Here is a 17,064-nt window from a genome sequence, read left to right on the forward strand (position 1 = left end):
TCCATTAATAAAGGACGATTGAAATTTGTTGAGACACCAAGAGATGACCAGTCTATTCCGATTGGTCTTGATGGCAAAAAGTTTTTGCATCGGCTGCTTCAAGCCGATTCATTTAAAGAGAAGGTAAAAACTGCAGGTGATGGGATCAAGCTTTCAAGTAAAGAAGTTGTTGAAGAGCATAATGAACATAATTTTGAGGGCGAAAATTCCATCGAAGCTACAATGGAGACGCCAAGGACTGGGGGCAGCAAGCAAATCCAATGATCGATGAAAGCAAACCAAAAGAAAACAAAGGCCGAAATAAGCGCAAGTGTAAGAGATCAAAAATCACCTTCGCTGAACTATTGGATAAATATCAAAAGAAGAGTGAAGAGAAGAATGTTTATCGGCCAAATCATGCAAAGAAACCAAGATCACCCCCAAGGCCCAAATATGAGGATCGGTATTGGCAAAGTGATAATTTTAATGCAAGATATTCATATCCTTATTTTGGGTCGCCAATGCCAATGCCGTGGATGCCTCCCTATGCTCATGTTGATTCATATCCATTATGGGACATGTATGATACAAGGGCACATTCTCCATCTTATTTTAGACCATCTCACCAATATTATGCAGCTTTGAGAAGATCAACATTTGAACAGTCGCATATTAAAGACCGTTTCAATCATAAGGAATCGGTCCAGAGCTCAAGGAAGAAGAAAGAGGTGGTAAAGCAAGTTTACCGTGTGAAAAGAGATGGTCGTAGGTGTGCTACTTCAGATTTGATCTCAAATAAGAAAGAGCCAACTAAAGTGTTGACATTGGCTACAAAAGGCAAAGAAGTGAAACAATCAATTGATAAAAATCAGAGTGCCAAATCTGAAGAAAAGAAGTTGAGGGTGCGCAAGACCCAAAAAGAGTTGCCATTGGTTGAAACAAAATCACAATCGAGGTGCCCACTCGGCTTATCATATTGGCAAAAGAAGGAATTACAAAATCTTAGTGCACAAGAGCTGAGAAAGAAGAACATGGCATGGGTTCCCAAGAAGATCAATCAAAACAAAAATGATGTGCATGTCTCTATTGCAACATTTACAATAAAAGTGAAGAGGGAAAAGAATGAAAGCAACAAACAATTAAGCCGAAGGTGCGCATCACAACATCAAAATCTTCGGTTAGCACATCATCCATTTTCTTCAACCATGTCGTTGATGCCTTTGCCATGAAATTCATCCCTAGATATGATCAATTACCCTCCATGGATTCATTTTGGTCCATGGATGCAACATAATTTTCTATATCATGAGAGGGTATTACCAAATCACTATACATTTGGTTAGTTTCATTTTTGTTGCTAATACAAAGGGGCCGAAATATTTTATTGCTATTTTATTTGTTTATTTCGGCTATACATGCTTTAGTGGATGAATTCTACATGGACCTCATGGTAATGGCCGATACTTAACTATCATCCTAAGAAACTATCTGATCATGGCCGGTGTGGAATTCTAACATCGTCCTTAGTTCAATTGGAGACCGAGACAAGGTACATATTAAGTGATATTAGCCTTGTCTCTCTAGTACTATGGAGATTATATTTTGATGGTTCAATTCGTAGCAATTGCCAAAGTGTCAATGTTGTTCATATATCTCCATATAGTGTTATTTGTGAAGCCTCATGCCACTTAAAATATTTTTGCACAATAATCAAAGCCGAATATAAAATTTTATTCGGTTTGGAGCTTTTGGTTGCTATAGGTTGAGGCTTACAGTGATTCGTTATAAGTAGTGCAACAAATATCCAAGTGTTATGTTTTGACGAATCACTTATAGTTTATCTTGGGATATGTCTAGATGCAAAATTTACCTTGGGTTGCTTTAATATCCTTCATATATCTAGACATGATAATTTGAAAGAGTTGGCACAGCAAGCATCCGGCTACTATGTTAATCATGATGTATTGCATTTCTCTCAATAGCCGATGCTTCGTCTTGTTAACATAGGTAAGGCCGAACCGAAGTCCACAGCTTCGGCCACTAATGAAATTTTTATGCAGGCAGAAGTAAGGATTGGAGAAAGTTTATTGTTGATTATCTACAAAATCTAGCAAAAGGGTGAACAATATGGTTCGAAGGATGACATTGAGATACATGTTTATGTAACTTTATCATCGGATTGTTAATGAAGTTGAGAAGGTTTCGCCCAAGTTTGCATCAAGCATTCAAAAATGATAATGGCCGATATATAATTATCGCTCTAAGCATATAAATGACCGATGGAGTGTTGACATCGTCCTTAGAACCAACACGGTACAAATTATTTTTCGGCATGCTAGTTTTGCCGAAAAACAGGGGGGCATGTGTTGACGCTCAAAAGTGGCACGATTATAAAGAGTAGCTTGAAGCTATGTCAAGATTAATTCAAACATATATTGAAAGTCACCATGAGATGGCTCTCTTCGAGAAGATTAAGATGGATATGAAGATGGCCTAAAATAGAGCTCGGATGCAAAAGTTATGACAAGCTTAGACATGCTCATGTTGACACCAGATTAAAGAATGGCCTGAAACTCAATTAATATGACCGCAAATGGAAACAGTTTCAACATGAAAGTTGTGCGTCTCGTCGAAGCGGTTGATTTTGATATAAGAAACGTCTCAATCGGAGTTCGTATGCAAAAGTTACAGCCGAAAACGCGCGGCTGCATCAGGATGGCCGGACACTCCGGGAATGACCATCCGGGTTTTGGATTTCTCCGAGGATGGCCGGACACTCCGAGGATGTTTTGTCCGGGTTTTGGATTTTTCTGCCGCAGACTTCGAAAAACAGCCGAAAACTCCCTCAAGATGGCCACTGGTCAAAAAACGTTCTAACATGAAAGTTGTTTGTCTCGTCGAAACCGTCAAGATTGCTTTTGGGCTCGTTTCCATCCGTGGTCGTTTACTACCTCAAACATGGCCCGCAAGGTTCAGCCAATTTAAACCGAACAGTTTTGGAAAGTTCGGACAAAACCAATCCGAATTTGACTAGGGTTTTGGACGTGAATCCAAGCCTTTCCTTGCACGGGAAGTCCAGACGCCTCTTATATACGTAAGGGGTGACGGCCGATTGAACAACACACAATCGATCAATTCATCTACCACTTTTATCTTTTATCTTTTCTCCTTAACCCTAGTTCTTCTTCTTCCTCGTTCTTCGTTCGTTCTTCTTCATTGCAAGGCGGCGAACCTCGAGGCCTTAGGGGCGATCAGGTCGACCTATGACAGCCCATAGCCGCCGCGCGCCCAGACGGGGTCCCTCCCGGGCGTGTGGGGTTTCGGGTCCTCAAAAGCACCCGCCGGATTGCCTGCGTACCGCGCTTCCGGCCGGATCTCCTTCGACGTGGGTTGCGGTGCATCACCCTCGGCGTTGGAGATACATGGTGACGTGTTCGTGTGCGAACAGAGTGAAATATGTGTACAACAGCGAAGGTGGTCCTAAAGGTTATGCTTGGGACCCGACGTCATCCCATTAGTGTGTGAATTCTTCTCAATCTTTTATCAGAGTGGTGGCGAGGCTCATTATGAAGACTATGACGTAGCTCATTATTATCATAACTATGGAAAAACTTCATTGGGGCCAAGGGGGCCGATGCCCCCCCCCCCTCCCCGCCCACTTTTTTTAGTAACCTTCCCCCGCCCACTAAAGTCGTTTTTGCCTACCAGAGGAGGACCGATCCACCCCGTGCAACTCAGACAATTGGCGAAGAAAGTATATGCACAATGTGTAACGGTTGGGTTTGCCCAAGAAAGAAGGCTCACGCAGACAAAAATTATGTGGAAACTTGTATGTGTTCATTATGGAACCATGAAATTTTGTTTTGAAAAAATATACTCCCTCCGTCCTATAATGTAAGAGCAGTTTTTACACTAACTAGTGTCAAAAATGCTACTATTATATTATGGAACGGAGGGAGTAATTTGTAAGGTGTACAAAAAAACAAAATTCTGGCAAAAAAAGCGGCCCATTTAAAAATACATATTTGTCTTTTCTTTGTACGCCACGCGTGGAAGTAAAATGTTGTGACATTTTGCACGTATGCAGTATACATCTGTTTGTGTTTCTACAAAAGGAAATTCAAATATTTTTGATTTCTAGAAAATGTTTTTTAAAGGGCCCCATGCAATATTAGTACATACATCAACTTTCAACTTTCATACTCTTGCTTTAATTTTTTTTTATGGTGTGATATTCCATAGACACACAAAATATATGTAGCTTGATCCAAATAGTGAAGTCAAATGAATATGATAATGTGACAGAATATATGTAGTCCTCCTTTGGTTTGGAGGAATTTTATAGGATAGTATTCCTATAGGAAAAATTCCTATAGAGCATTTTGGTTTGTAGGAATAGAATCCTATTTCTATAAAGGAATTAATCCTATCTTTCATGTTTCGAAGGAAAATAAAGCCTGCTTTGGTTCATAAGATAAGAATATCATAGGAATAGAAAATCGTGAGAACTGAGACGACATGTATCTCAGTTCCTATGGGGGAAAATATGTCGTCTGATTCATAAGAATGAATTTTTTTTTCCACTGAGTCTAGGCTGATGTTTTTTATACCTTTGAAATGTGGTGGACTGATTCCTATCCTACGTAGGAATAGGAATCCATTCCTACAAACCAAAGGGCTCCGTAACAAATGTTTTTCATGAAGCTAATGATCTGTGTGCACGCAGCATTTTATTGGCTAGTCAGCGAGGCCAACAATGCAGAGAAAATAGTTGCAAATTAAGACACAAATACTTGATAGTGTGCTTTCTTTCCAGGCATGTACGAGTCATAGCTATGTTTATGTAATATCAATGCAGATATATCGTATAGTACCATTTTCCCCCTTTCAGCACTATGTAATTTAGAGGACACAATATGACAAATCAACAATGATAGGAGGCCTGGTAGGGGATAAAATGGTGAATCTTGAGCCCTGAGTCATGCTTAAGCCCTGCATCTTGAGAGAGGGGCCTGCGTTCAAGGGATTGGGAGTGCGAGGATAACTGTTACGAAACCAGACAGAATCTAAGTGTACTTGTACATTTCATCTGCCGAATAACAAACTACTCCAAACTACTCCCTCCGTTCCTAAATATAGGTCTTTGAAGAGATTCCACTATGAACCACATACGGATGTATGTAGATTCACTCATTTTGCTACATATGTAGTTCATAGTAAAATCTCTACAAAGACTTATATTTAGAAACGGAGGAAGTATGTTTCTTTTCATAGGTCATGCATGATTCCATAATACTCCCAATAGGGGTGGCAGTCAGCGCATACCCCCTCTGTAGTGATCTAAACACCCTTATATTTCTTTACACAGGGATTACATGAGAAATTACACTCCAAAGTGTTTGTCCAAATTAGTGCATACATGAGGAACTACAATAAATAAATAATGTGCAAAGCAATTTGCGCAATAACGCATTTTTCTTCATAGTTACCTGTGTGTCAGCCTACAAATAAAGTGCATATGTCAGATGCATAAACTAAACAAATCGGGGATCTAATACAGTAGATATGAAAAAAAAAATTGGGAGGGAACATACATCCAGATTACTAAATAAAGTGCTACTGTGATTTCTTCATCCCCATCTACAACATATCTCGCATAATTCCTGATTACAACATGTACCTCTATTTGCACAAAACTTGTCATACATCCCCAAAATTTGGATGTTCCAAAATTCGTTTCTCTTGATGGGCTGCTCACGCAAAACTTGTCATACATCCCCAGCTAACAACACAAACAAACTCGACACATAGCTCGACGCAACATGAATCATGTGAACAGGCAAGAACTCAACATGAAAGGATTTGCTTCTGGAGGCTGCTAACTAAACTAAAAGGGGGTCTGGCACAGCGGGCATGTGGACTTGTTGGAGGTGGAGAACCACTTGTAGAGGCAGGCGCCGTGGAACTTGTGCTTGCACGTCTTGCACGCCAGCCGCGGCAGCCCGTGGTTGCTCGTGTGCAGGATGCTGTAGCAGATGGGGCACTCCTCCACCCCCTCAAACTCCTTGTCGAAGTTGCTCTTCCACGTCCGGATCGCCTCCGCCACCGCGCCATTCTGGTTGCGCACAAACGACGTCAGCGACAGCAGCCATTTCCTGCACTTGACCTCACTGATGCCCAGGCTTCTCGTGCATTCAACCTCCACATGCCGCAGCGGGTAACAGCTCGGAAGCCGTATCACAAGATCAATCCCTGTTTCTTCCTTCTTGTACGTAGCAATGATCTCATACGCCGACCGGTTCACGCTCACCGAGAATGTTTCATCAGCATAAACAGACTCCTTGACCTTTTTGCAATCAATATACTTAATTAGTTAGTTTAACCACCAGGCAGACCGATGATTATATAATAATACGGAGTATAAAGTAATTTATTCATGGTCAATACCAAGAAGAAGAAGGTAAAAAGGCCTAGTAAAATGAATGCCATACCTGACAAAACTCGTCTAGTAGAAGCGGAGGACTGCACCATGCTCTAGTCAAGGACTCAATGGATGATGACAGTGAACGATCTCTCAAGCCAGTAAACCACGTGCGCACATACGAAGGCAGCAGTCTAATCATCATCCCATACAATGATCCTGCCAGTGAGGCCATCTCCAAAACCCCAACAGGCCAAAGGGATTCCACATATGGCAGCAGTGAGCATGTTACGATGGCATCCTTGGAAGCCTCCGCGGCAGCTTTTGCTTCAGGCACCAGTTCAGCATCTTTCTTCTTCCCGCTAGCACTAGCACCACCGCCACTCCCACTCCTTAATGGGATATGCTGGAAAATGCAATCCAATATGCACGGACTAATCTTATCTTGTACATATGATAACAGCAATGCCCTGCTACTGGATGATAACGGCAATCGCTGCAGGTGCGATAACAGCAATGCCCAGGCAACAAACACATTAACCTATGAGTCAAAACACAAACAAACCTAATATTAGCACATGGATGCACGAAGCAAGAGATATATAGCTGAACTAATAATAATACAGCTGAAACGAAAATAATATTAATTATTATACCCTGTCTCGTGCAATCAGATCTGTTTTGGCAAGTTCAGAAGTAGGCATCTCAATCAAGGATGAGAGTTCATCCCTGAGGCATAGGACCTTCTCTGAATCTGGCGTCGACTCAGTACTTTGTTGATCCATGTCAGACTCCTGAGGGTTTCCTCCATTGACTAGTGAAACTTCACAGAGGGGTTCAGACATAAGTAGGGAGTAAGCTGCAAACTGTAGATGGGATACTGGCTCTGAGGAGAAAAGAATTGAATATAGCCCACTGACTGAATCCTTGCTTAGTCCCCACAGTTTCATGGACTCCAGTGCACATCCTCTAATCTGTGGTGAAGCATCGATGATGAATGATGCCACTAGTTCCCAAAAATGCAGATAAACCACACGGCCAGAAGCTATGATGGATGAAGCCTCTTCAGTACAAGATCCCGCAATTGCCTCTGAAACACCAGAAGCCAAGAACAAACGGAGGACATTCTCCATCATCTTGTTGTTACTCTCTGCATACTCCCCTGATCTAATAAGCTGCAGAGTTTGGGATTCATGGAGACTGTCAACATGGTTGAGGCAACACAATGTAACCAGAGCAGATTCAGCAAAAGTAAATGTTAGCTCCTCTGGAGTGCAAGCTATCAGTTTAAGATTCTCCAAAATATCCACAGCGGATGTCCGGTTTATTACAGCATCATTCACGCCATCTGTCATTTCTTCAACAAGTAAAACAGACGATTCAATCCACTTTTGTAGAATACGGAACACAAAGCACCAATCATCTTCACCAAGTTTTGTACAGCAATAACCAACCATAACCGCTGTTAGTTTCACTCCCAAAAGTTCAGCAGTTTTCGACAGGCTAGTTCCACTAGAAGACAATGATGGATCTGCGCTAGCATAGAAAGCCCGGTACCTCGAAAACAGAGTAAGCAGTAATGATGTTTCTGCATCGCTGATCTCACGTTCAAACTTAACTACCAGTTTCGCTGTTCCTCCAGTTATCTCCAACGGGAAGCAAGATAACACCACTTGCATCCAATCCTCAGTATCTGCCAAAGTAACAGATGATATATTTATTATCTGACTGTAAAAGCATATTATTTATATACACTAGTACAATTTGAAAGGATTATAGTGTGGCCTACCTTGTTGTGTTACTTCCCTTGTGCTCAATGACAGACAAGAGATGGCTTCATTAAGCCAACTCAATATGCTTTCTCCCACCAAATCAGTGCACGAAGAAGCTTCACCCGACTTCATTTTTTCTGTCAAGGGCTTGATGATTGTACTCATGACGAAGGGAAGAGTCCTTAAACATTTTCTATTCACTGTTGAACTGACAAAAAGACTACCCAGTAGCTTTTCAAAAAGTACAAGCGCATCGGATTCTCTCCAAATACATTCCTTTGTGTAAGTGGTAAATAACAAAGCCACAAGAGCACGGAGAAAACGATCTTGAATTTTGTCAATCTCACTGTCAGACAGATGCCAAACATTGAACAGTGCCCAGTTACTACTCTCGTGCATCAGGGCCCCTTCTAGCAACGTGTCAAGCAAAAAGGGCATGATGCTGACCTCAAGACATGACTCTGTTTTCATGTACTGAACCAGAGAAGGTAAGAATGTGCTAAATGCACTTCCCCCTTTCCACTTCCAGGTGCAGATCATCTCAGCAGCAACCCATGTTCTGGAGAAGGAAGAAACAGGTGAAGTAACATCAATCGATGATGATGTGCTACAATGCTGATTTCTTGGAATCCCTAGAATCACTTCACCAAAGCTAAGGTTTAGGACAAGCTTGTCAACAAAAGCAACGAACTGCTGATGTTTCAGTTCCTGCATCAAAAGAAATTGTCCATATTAGGCGCATTTAGTTATTTGCACTGTATTCAATCATAGCAACTCAAGATCTTTTAAACTAAATAACCGATTTAAGCTTGCCTAGAATTTTGTCAAGCAAAAGAATTATGAAAATAACTGTTTCAGGTTTAAATGTATATTCCGCTTCAGAATATTTAACTATGTATACTTCCTTTGGTCAAATTTAGGACTTCATTTTGTATTTTCTAAACACTTTGCAAATTAATCAAGAAAGGAAAAGATAATGAAGCCAAGCCTCATCCTGTCATTCTTCAAACTAACAGTATTCAAATCAAATCAGAGAGAGAGAGCTATGCTATTACAGTCATAGAAAGAACTGGATCACGTCTTGTTAGTGCGTGAATAATAGAAGCATGCACTGGTTTTGGTGGGGTGGGAACAAAACGAAACAGATTCTTACAATTTCTTCTGTAGCAAGCGGTTCACATTGGATCTTCACTGATGCATGGCCATTCTGTAAAGAAGGCTTGACCCAGAGCGGCCAATCTTCTCCCTCGGATAACAAAATATCATAAAAACTTTGCAGCTTTATGTGGTCAAGACAGATGAGTCTCAACATGTCCACCACCCACTCAGAACATAAGGCTGCTGTCCTATCAATACCTAAGTCTCTTGTATCAAATACAGCATGCCTGACAGACTGTGCTAGAATATTAGCCAGCCTATTCAAAGTGTCTGAATGAAGGTCATTCCAAAAGGATGGAATTAAGCTTTGGCGGAAAGCATGTATATGTTCTGCAAGGTTAGCCTTCGAATGCACTGTAGCACCCAAATGAACACCTGAACTGTTGCACATCGAAGTCTCAGCATCAATTTCTTCCTTGTGACCTTCCAAATCATTCTCTTCTCCAAGAGTTAAAGCCATGCTGCATTCCCATTCGATGATAAACAAAGCCGCCAGAATATGAGAGAAAACTGAATCTTCCTCATGTATCCTTAGCGCAAACAAGCTACGCTCAAAAACTTGAAAAGCGAACTGAGCCATCTCAAAGTTTGCCGACAAGGACTGTTCTCCTAGAAGCTTCAAATGCTCATGTTCCGCTGGCAACAACAGAAAATGTGCAGGCCTTGTCCATTCAAAAGTTGATGTGATGAGTACCGACGCCAAAGACTTCAAAATGGATTCACTAATTTTGCAAACAGCCTCAGCAGAAAGAAAACAAACTTGATCATCTTGACTGGAGCCACCAAGTGCAGCACTACAATTTCACATATTATAAAACTGAAGTCAAGCTCACATCAACCACATATTTTGTGGAACATCACCATGGCAACTAGAGTAAACCAAATTATCAACAGTTTCTGCTGCTGAGTAATCAAAATGAAATTATAAAGTTAGAAGCACATACCATAGAAAATGTACATGAGAATCTGTAGCGGGTAGATCACAGAAGACAGAAACTGCAACAGCATCCAATAGATCGTGTCGCCAATGTTCTGGCAGGGAACCACTTCTCTGCAAATTTCTCAGCTTTCCCCCAGCAATTCTTTCTCTGACTTTCTGAAGTATAAGTGTCAGCAGTTCAAATTGGCCATTAGTGTGTGAGATTTTATCATCAACTGATCGCTTTTGTTTAGCTATAATATATTTGATGATCAAACACCACTGATCAAAGAAGCACTCTTCTTGAATTAAAGAAAGCAACAAATCAATCTTTGAGCTGCAGGTGATATCCTTCCCATCCAAGCACCAAGGGACAAAATCGGAATTGAATACATTCAGATAAGGCTCAACATATGATTTATCATCGTTTTTCTCAGAATATTTCAAGAACAGGTGGGCAGGCCCGAATATTTCAACCAAATTTATTAGGAGTTTAACAAGACTTGGGGAGTCCTGCATCAAAGCAAAAAAAACTTGAATTAAGTAAATTTGCCAAGTACTTTGCATATCAGCACAATAACACTTTTTTGCTGCAGTATATATCAATATTAGCATGATATAAGTTGAGGAAACAAACAGATATGACAAAGCTGGTAACAAACTTCTACCTACGAAAAATAATTAACTTCAAAGCTGTGGAGGACAATCAAAAGCATTGGTGGCCACTCAAGACCGTGACTGCCTACTTGTTCCACATGTAACGTTATAGCTAAACAAGGTCAAGAATGCACATTGCTGTGGGCCACAATGTTGCACTAATCCTTGTGCAGTGTGAAACTTCTATGGACAGTTTCATGTGTCCATGCGCCCGTACCTGTGTGTGTCATAGACCTCAACCCATGCCAAACTATTACAACTGAACAAGATCAATAATTCACATTGCTGCAACTAAGTACCCATATATCCAGATTTATGATCTACAGAAAACATTTGCATGCAAGACACCATTTCTACAAAAATGTAACACAATGGAAGAGGCCATTTACTCAATCAAGAGCAAGTAATTGCCATGAAGATTATATGTTTTGTAAAATAAAATATTCTGTATCACAAGAGTCAAGAGAGATGGATGAACTTAGCTTACCATGGACTTGATAGTTGGCAGAGAATGTATAACCAGTGGTCTTGCTAAGTTTTCCAGCGGCCATGTCCTACCGTTCTGAACAACGAGTAGATCCAAAGAACAAAAGAAAGAAGCAAGTTGGTCTACATGATCCTGAAATTTTGATAGCTTCTCCCCTTGGTGAACAATGTCCAAATAGTCCCTCAACAGAGACTCACAAGCAACTTCCAACAAATGACTTTCTGCAACTGAAATCTCATCCAGTATTTCAACGATACATTTCCCCAAGTCCTGATAATAGTAAATTGGAAGGCGCACGTTCTGCACCAACAATGACTTATGAGATAGCTGGTGATCATCAGTAGTTGCTTCTTCAGACAACAGACCTGGAATTGTGTCCAGGTTTTTGGATAACGATAATTGAAGGTAATCATGCCAGACAATTTTGACTAGAACATTCGTTATAAGCCTGTTGTGAATATTATCTGTAGAATCTCCTACAGAATTTCTGAAATGAAAAAGGGGAAGGTAATTATGCAGAAACAGGAGAACTTGCAAACAAATGAAATCAAACTTAATAAACCAGTGAAAGTTTTAAAAGGATACCTTGGTACTTTCTTAAGAAGCCACAAAAAGCTCTGTTTGAAGGCAATGAAGAAAACCAAACTGTCAGCAGCTGATAACTGCCTCTGGTTTCTACCAGCCCAAAGATTTTGTAAGAACTCAATAGCAAATTTCTCTGTAGCAACTTCCGATGGTATAACATCCAAAAACTGAACAATTAGAGGGTATGAGGCCTGTTTAGACCCATAGCAACCATTTTGTAGGAAGTGCCAAAACCGATTGAGGACAACCTTGTGAATATTGCAATATGACCAAGCCTCTGGAAACTTTCTAGAAAAAACAAGAATAGTGTCCCACATAGCAGAGTGACACAATGGGTCCTTTTCATTGAAGGCGCCAAGTATTGTGGAAGACAGTATCTTCATGGCTTCTTCGTTGAAAACATGAGGAACATACTTGATATAACTTGTAAGCAGAGTATATGTAGCTGACCGTATAGCAGCACTTTTTGACTTCAGAAAATCGATAAAATATTTATGCATAGAAAGTGCAGCTTCAGCAGAAGACAATGTGGCAGATCGAACTTTTAAATGACTCTTGCTTTCGGTATTTGCACTTTCACCGCCATTACTTTGTAATTTTACTCCCAGTAAGATGTCGACAAGAGTTGCCATTGCTAACAGTGACGATGATATTACCTAAAACAAGGAGATAGAAAAGTGGGTGGCGGGTATTAGAAGCACAGTAGGCATTTGAAGATAGAACACCATAAGTGAAAGACCATAATTATATCCAGCAGCTAAACATGATGAAAGCTCCTTTTCATAAGAAAATAGAGGCTCAGTCAGGCTCTCAAGGCATAGCTTTTCCATGCCTCCGTGCAAGCAGGAAAAGAAAGTGTGGTAGTATTTGGGTAACCCCCTTTCCCCTGCTGCACGCCACTCGTGGTGGTCATGGAGGTGGAGAATGCGCAAGCAGTAGTGCAGCATTTCTAAGCACATACAGATCCAGAGTAATAACAGGAAGCAGCGGTATGAAGGGCGCATCTGATGCTAAAATAACAGGAGCATCAGCAAAGCAACAAATTGATGACCCAATCAACTACCCCAAAACCAACTGCAACAGATCTAAGCACCATTTCGCACAGCACAAAGAACACACAGAGATCTATCTACAACTCTGATGTTTTCCCATTATGAATCAAAGACAGTTGCACACCCCATAGAGTTCTAAAGTATGAGCCTCAAAAGTCCAAACTCCAAAACGCTGAAACAGAATACTTAAATCTTCAGTATAAACGATAGCCTTACTGCCCAAAGAAAGCTGCGAGATTAATCAATCTGGTTTACAAAATTGCAGAAATGATCAATTTCCATTGCAGCTGGAAAAAAATTTAAACAGGTTGCGTGCAGAACAAAAACAGCTTAAAACATGAAGATAACTGATCACAGGATTGCACGTTGGGTTAAGGCCATAAAGCATACCCGCTGATGCATATCTTCTAATTCATCCGCCGGTGTAACCTTGTCAGATAAAGCTTGTGTTGTTAATTTCAGATTCTCATTTAGGTACACAAACGTCTCCTTCACACACAGCATTAAAGCATCCAACCTTCTGTCCGATTGTGGGAATGCTGCCTACAAATAGAGTAGAAAAATGTTAGAAAGTCATATATGAGCATGGGTACAGGTGCACACAATACCCTGTTGAGGCATCCACATGTCTTCAAAGGTTATGCTATTCATGCACACGGTGCACTAAATATGTGAGCCTACAAAATTCCATGCAAAAATATGACAATTGTGGCCTGCACAAAACAAATCATGAGCTAACTGAAGAGTACTTCAGTTTAAAGGTGACTAACTCTTATTTTTTATGTGCAGGCCACAGCGGGTCTTAATTTCAAGAATGAGAAAGCATCACTTATTTATGCTTCGACAGGTCAGTGTAGCAAACCAACATAACGGGTTGCTCCAGTGCAAATAGAACTAAACAAATAACCAAGCCTGTTTGGTCCAAAAGCAACATCGACTAGCTAATTAAGTTTAACAGTAACAGTAATCTATGTCAATCAGGTTAAACATCCAGCATGTTTGCTATGATTAGATATTTGAGCTTTGGCATTACTGGAAAAAATCTGAGTTTCCGCAAACATTTTAAGGACATGCCATACAGGCACCGTGTTAAGTGATATGTTACAACCAATAAGAAAATTATATGAGCTGGCTAAGCCAACATGCCCAGGCTAAGTTTGAATATGAGCTTAAACTAATGCTATTGCATCAGAGGCGAATATTTGGTAGTTGATTGACACGAAATTCATTCATGAATTTTGTTTTTAGTTCTTCCAAGCCACTGGGTTTAAAGTTTACTGCAGAAAAGCATTGCAGCTGAAAAATGAATGCAAAATCCAGATGGAACAATGACTTAGAGCCAATATCATCAACCAGATAAAGGAAAGATCATCCATCATATGCAGCACCTCGAATGAACGACGACCAGCCTGTGCAACCTCAGCAGCAGGGTCAAACTGAGAAAACCACCAAGGACCCATCAGAGACTTGAGATGCGGAGCTAGGCCCTTCCTGAAACAATAAGTTCAAACATCCATAAACATTGGAGACTGAAAGGATTTGCTCTGTTTCCAGATATTTTGTCAGTTTTGAGCAAACACACACGCATATTTAAGTAAGTGATCATACTCTTTATATATGCTGGCCCAAATACTACCCTTGAGTCTCAAGCACAAGTAACAAGGTAGCGGAGATGGATAAATCTTAGCATGGACTTGTATGTGTCGAGTATGCAGAAACAAATCTTTAGTCAAAAAACAGTGTCAAGTTTATGGAAACAGAACATGAGGCCTTTAATAACTGGACCAACTAAAAGCCACGTCACGGTAAAGAAAGATAAAAGCAGTAGAGCACAGAGCACTTGCATATCATCAAGAATTCCAAAGAAAGGAAATGGTCATACTTGACTGCGGTGACTAGGCTAGACATGGTATCGTTGGTAGCACGACGAACTTCTCTGTTATAGTCAAGCAGCAGCCTCTTGTACTCGAAGGCCTATAAAATAAAATGGAGAAGGTAGATTGATTAATGATTACTGTAGGCGCAGCACATTTTCTGGAAGAGGCATAAGCATGACATGAAATAGATGTAGTATCATAACTACATGAAAGGAGCAAAATACTCGGAAGTTGAAAAAAACATCCTGTAACCAAACAAACACTCACTTGACAGGAAACTGTGGCATTTCATCCCTGTATCCATTAGTGAGCGTACCAGTAAGAACAGAAAACGAATCACAAAGGAAGATACTGATGCTAATCTACAGCTATATAAGTTTTACTACATGAATGAACTGTGTGGAAGAATTAGCATTATTACGTGTTGCTGAAACAAGACTAGCTTGGCAATTGGCATATTCTTCTCATAGATAGAAAAAATATCATTGCAGATGTTGGAGCTAAGGAAGATATAATGAATCAGTCCTAGAATGAATTAATGCTGGAATGAGGAGCATGTATGATAAGAAAATATGCTGTGTGACACAAGCAAGGGGAAGAGAGCAAGTACCCATTGAGGAACAATTTGCACGACTTGGTCGGCAGGTTGCTGTGTAAACAGCACGGAGAGCGTAGATAGTGCCTTGAGCTGCATTGAATGAATTGAATAGAAGAAATTGAGAAACAATTTGCACAACTTCGTCGGCAGGTTGCTTGCAATTACAATGAATGATTTAGGGGGGCAGAAGCAGGAAGGAGGGAGGGAGACCTTGGTGGTGGGATCTTTGCGGCCGAGCCTCCGGAGGTGCTGCAGCACCTGGGCGTCCACATCCTGTTGGCATGATGATGCGAAACAAACAAGAAAAATTAAGGCCCTAATTAAGTGGAGCTCGAGAGCGAGCGAATCAATCGAAACCCTAGCCTAGCCTAGCTAGAGCAGTGAACTCGGTAGGGTTTACAAGAGGAGAGGAGAGGAGAGGAGAGGAGAGGGGAGGGGAGGGGACGTACGGGGGGCAGGCGGGCTGGGGCGTCGGGGTCGTCGGAGGGAAGCGGGTGCAGGGCGGCGGGCTCGACGCGGGAGGCGCCGTGGTAGCCCCCGAATCCGACGGCGGGGACGGCGGCGCCCTGCGCGTCGGGCAGCAGCGACGCCGCCAGGCCGCTGCTGGACGCCCGGCCCTTGCTCTTCCCCATCCTTCTCCTTCTTCTGTGTGTCGCCGGTCGCCGCCGAACGCCCGCCGCCGCAGTATCGGAGGAGTAGCGCCGACGCGAGAGAGGGGAAGGACCAGCGGAGGAGGAGGAGGGCTTGTCTGGTAAAAGAAAAAAAAAAAACTTTGGGTGGAGTCGGCCAAGTCTTGTTGCCGACTTGTACAACTTCTTCTTTTTTTTATTTTCTTTTTCTTTTACATCGACTTGTAATGTTCTGGTGCTCGCATTATTCCTGTCGACGACAAGACGCTTACGATAATGTTGTAAACCTCATGATGATATGCTGGCTTAGTGTGCGTGTGTGCGTTCATAGGGGTGAGTATGTGCGCGTATGTATCAGCGCTTGCGTCCGTGTTAAAAAAACACTTGGTATCCTCGTTCTTCATTCGTGGGATTAAGTCTTTTCTCTTCGGTAGGATATAGCGGTTGGTTGTTTTAGTATTTTGATTTTGTGTGCACATCAATTTATGTTATTCTCGTGTTTTTCTTTTGTAAATCGTGCTAAGATGATGCTAGAGATGGTTTTTTGCATGAGGGAAGAGCGTAGTTGTTTGGTGTGCGTTATGGTGTCCTTATATATTTCGGCCGGTGTCAGTTGGTGCTCTTTGAGCCCCTTTGGAGCAAAGCTGACCAACTGGGTCCTGCCTGGCAGGCCGGCCCGGCACGTCACGGGACAGGCCTTGCACAAGCTAATCATGTCGTGCATGAACGCAACACGCTTTGGGTCGTGCTTGGACTGCTAGGCTGAGCACGCGAGCCGGCCTAGCACTATTTTTTTATATGCATGGCCTATAATTATCAGCCCAGTAGGTTAAATTGACCCAATAAACAGCCCAACGGGCCAAATAGCATGTGGACCTTCGTGCATGGCGTGTCGACGAGCCGGCCTGATTAGTTAGGGGTTGTGTCTGG

At 41.6% G+C, this 17,064-nt stretch overlaps 1 protein-coding gene across 1 annotated transcript; it reads right to left on the bottom strand.

The window, feature by feature from the left end:
* Nucleotides 1-5,580: 5,580 nt before the first annotated feature.
* On the bottom strand, nucleotides 5,581-16,277 carry LOC123087509 (E3 ubiquitin-protein ligase listerin). Its single transcript, XM_044509535.1, has 14 exons — nucleotides 15,955-16,277; nucleotides 15,716-15,778; nucleotides 15,518-15,595; nucleotides 14,913-15,004; nucleotides 14,419-14,521; nucleotides 13,421-13,573; nucleotides 11,979-12,634; nucleotides 11,394-11,880; nucleotides 10,275-10,762; nucleotides 9,326-10,124; nucleotides 8,190-8,880; nucleotides 7,057-8,093; nucleotides 6,471-6,941; nucleotides 5,581-6,325 (listed from the first exon to the last, which is right to left on the bottom strand). The coding sequence occupies exons 1-14, from the start codon at nucleotides 16,135-16,137 to the stop codon at nucleotides 5,867-5,869; spliced, it is 5,760 nt and encodes a 1,919-aa protein (XP_044365470.1). The 5' UTR covers nucleotides 16,138-16,277; the 3' UTR covers nucleotides 5,581-5,866.
* Nucleotides 16,278-17,064: the final 787 nt, after the last annotated feature.

The sequence above is a fragment of the Triticum aestivum genome, chromosome 4A (genome assembly GCF_018294505.1).
Source record: "Triticum aestivum cultivar Chinese Spring chromosome 4A, IWGSC CS RefSeq v2.1, whole genome shotgun sequence".
In the NCBI taxonomy this organism is placed as follows: domain Eukaryota; kingdom Viridiplantae; phylum Streptophyta; class Magnoliopsida; order Poales; family Poaceae; genus Triticum; species Triticum aestivum.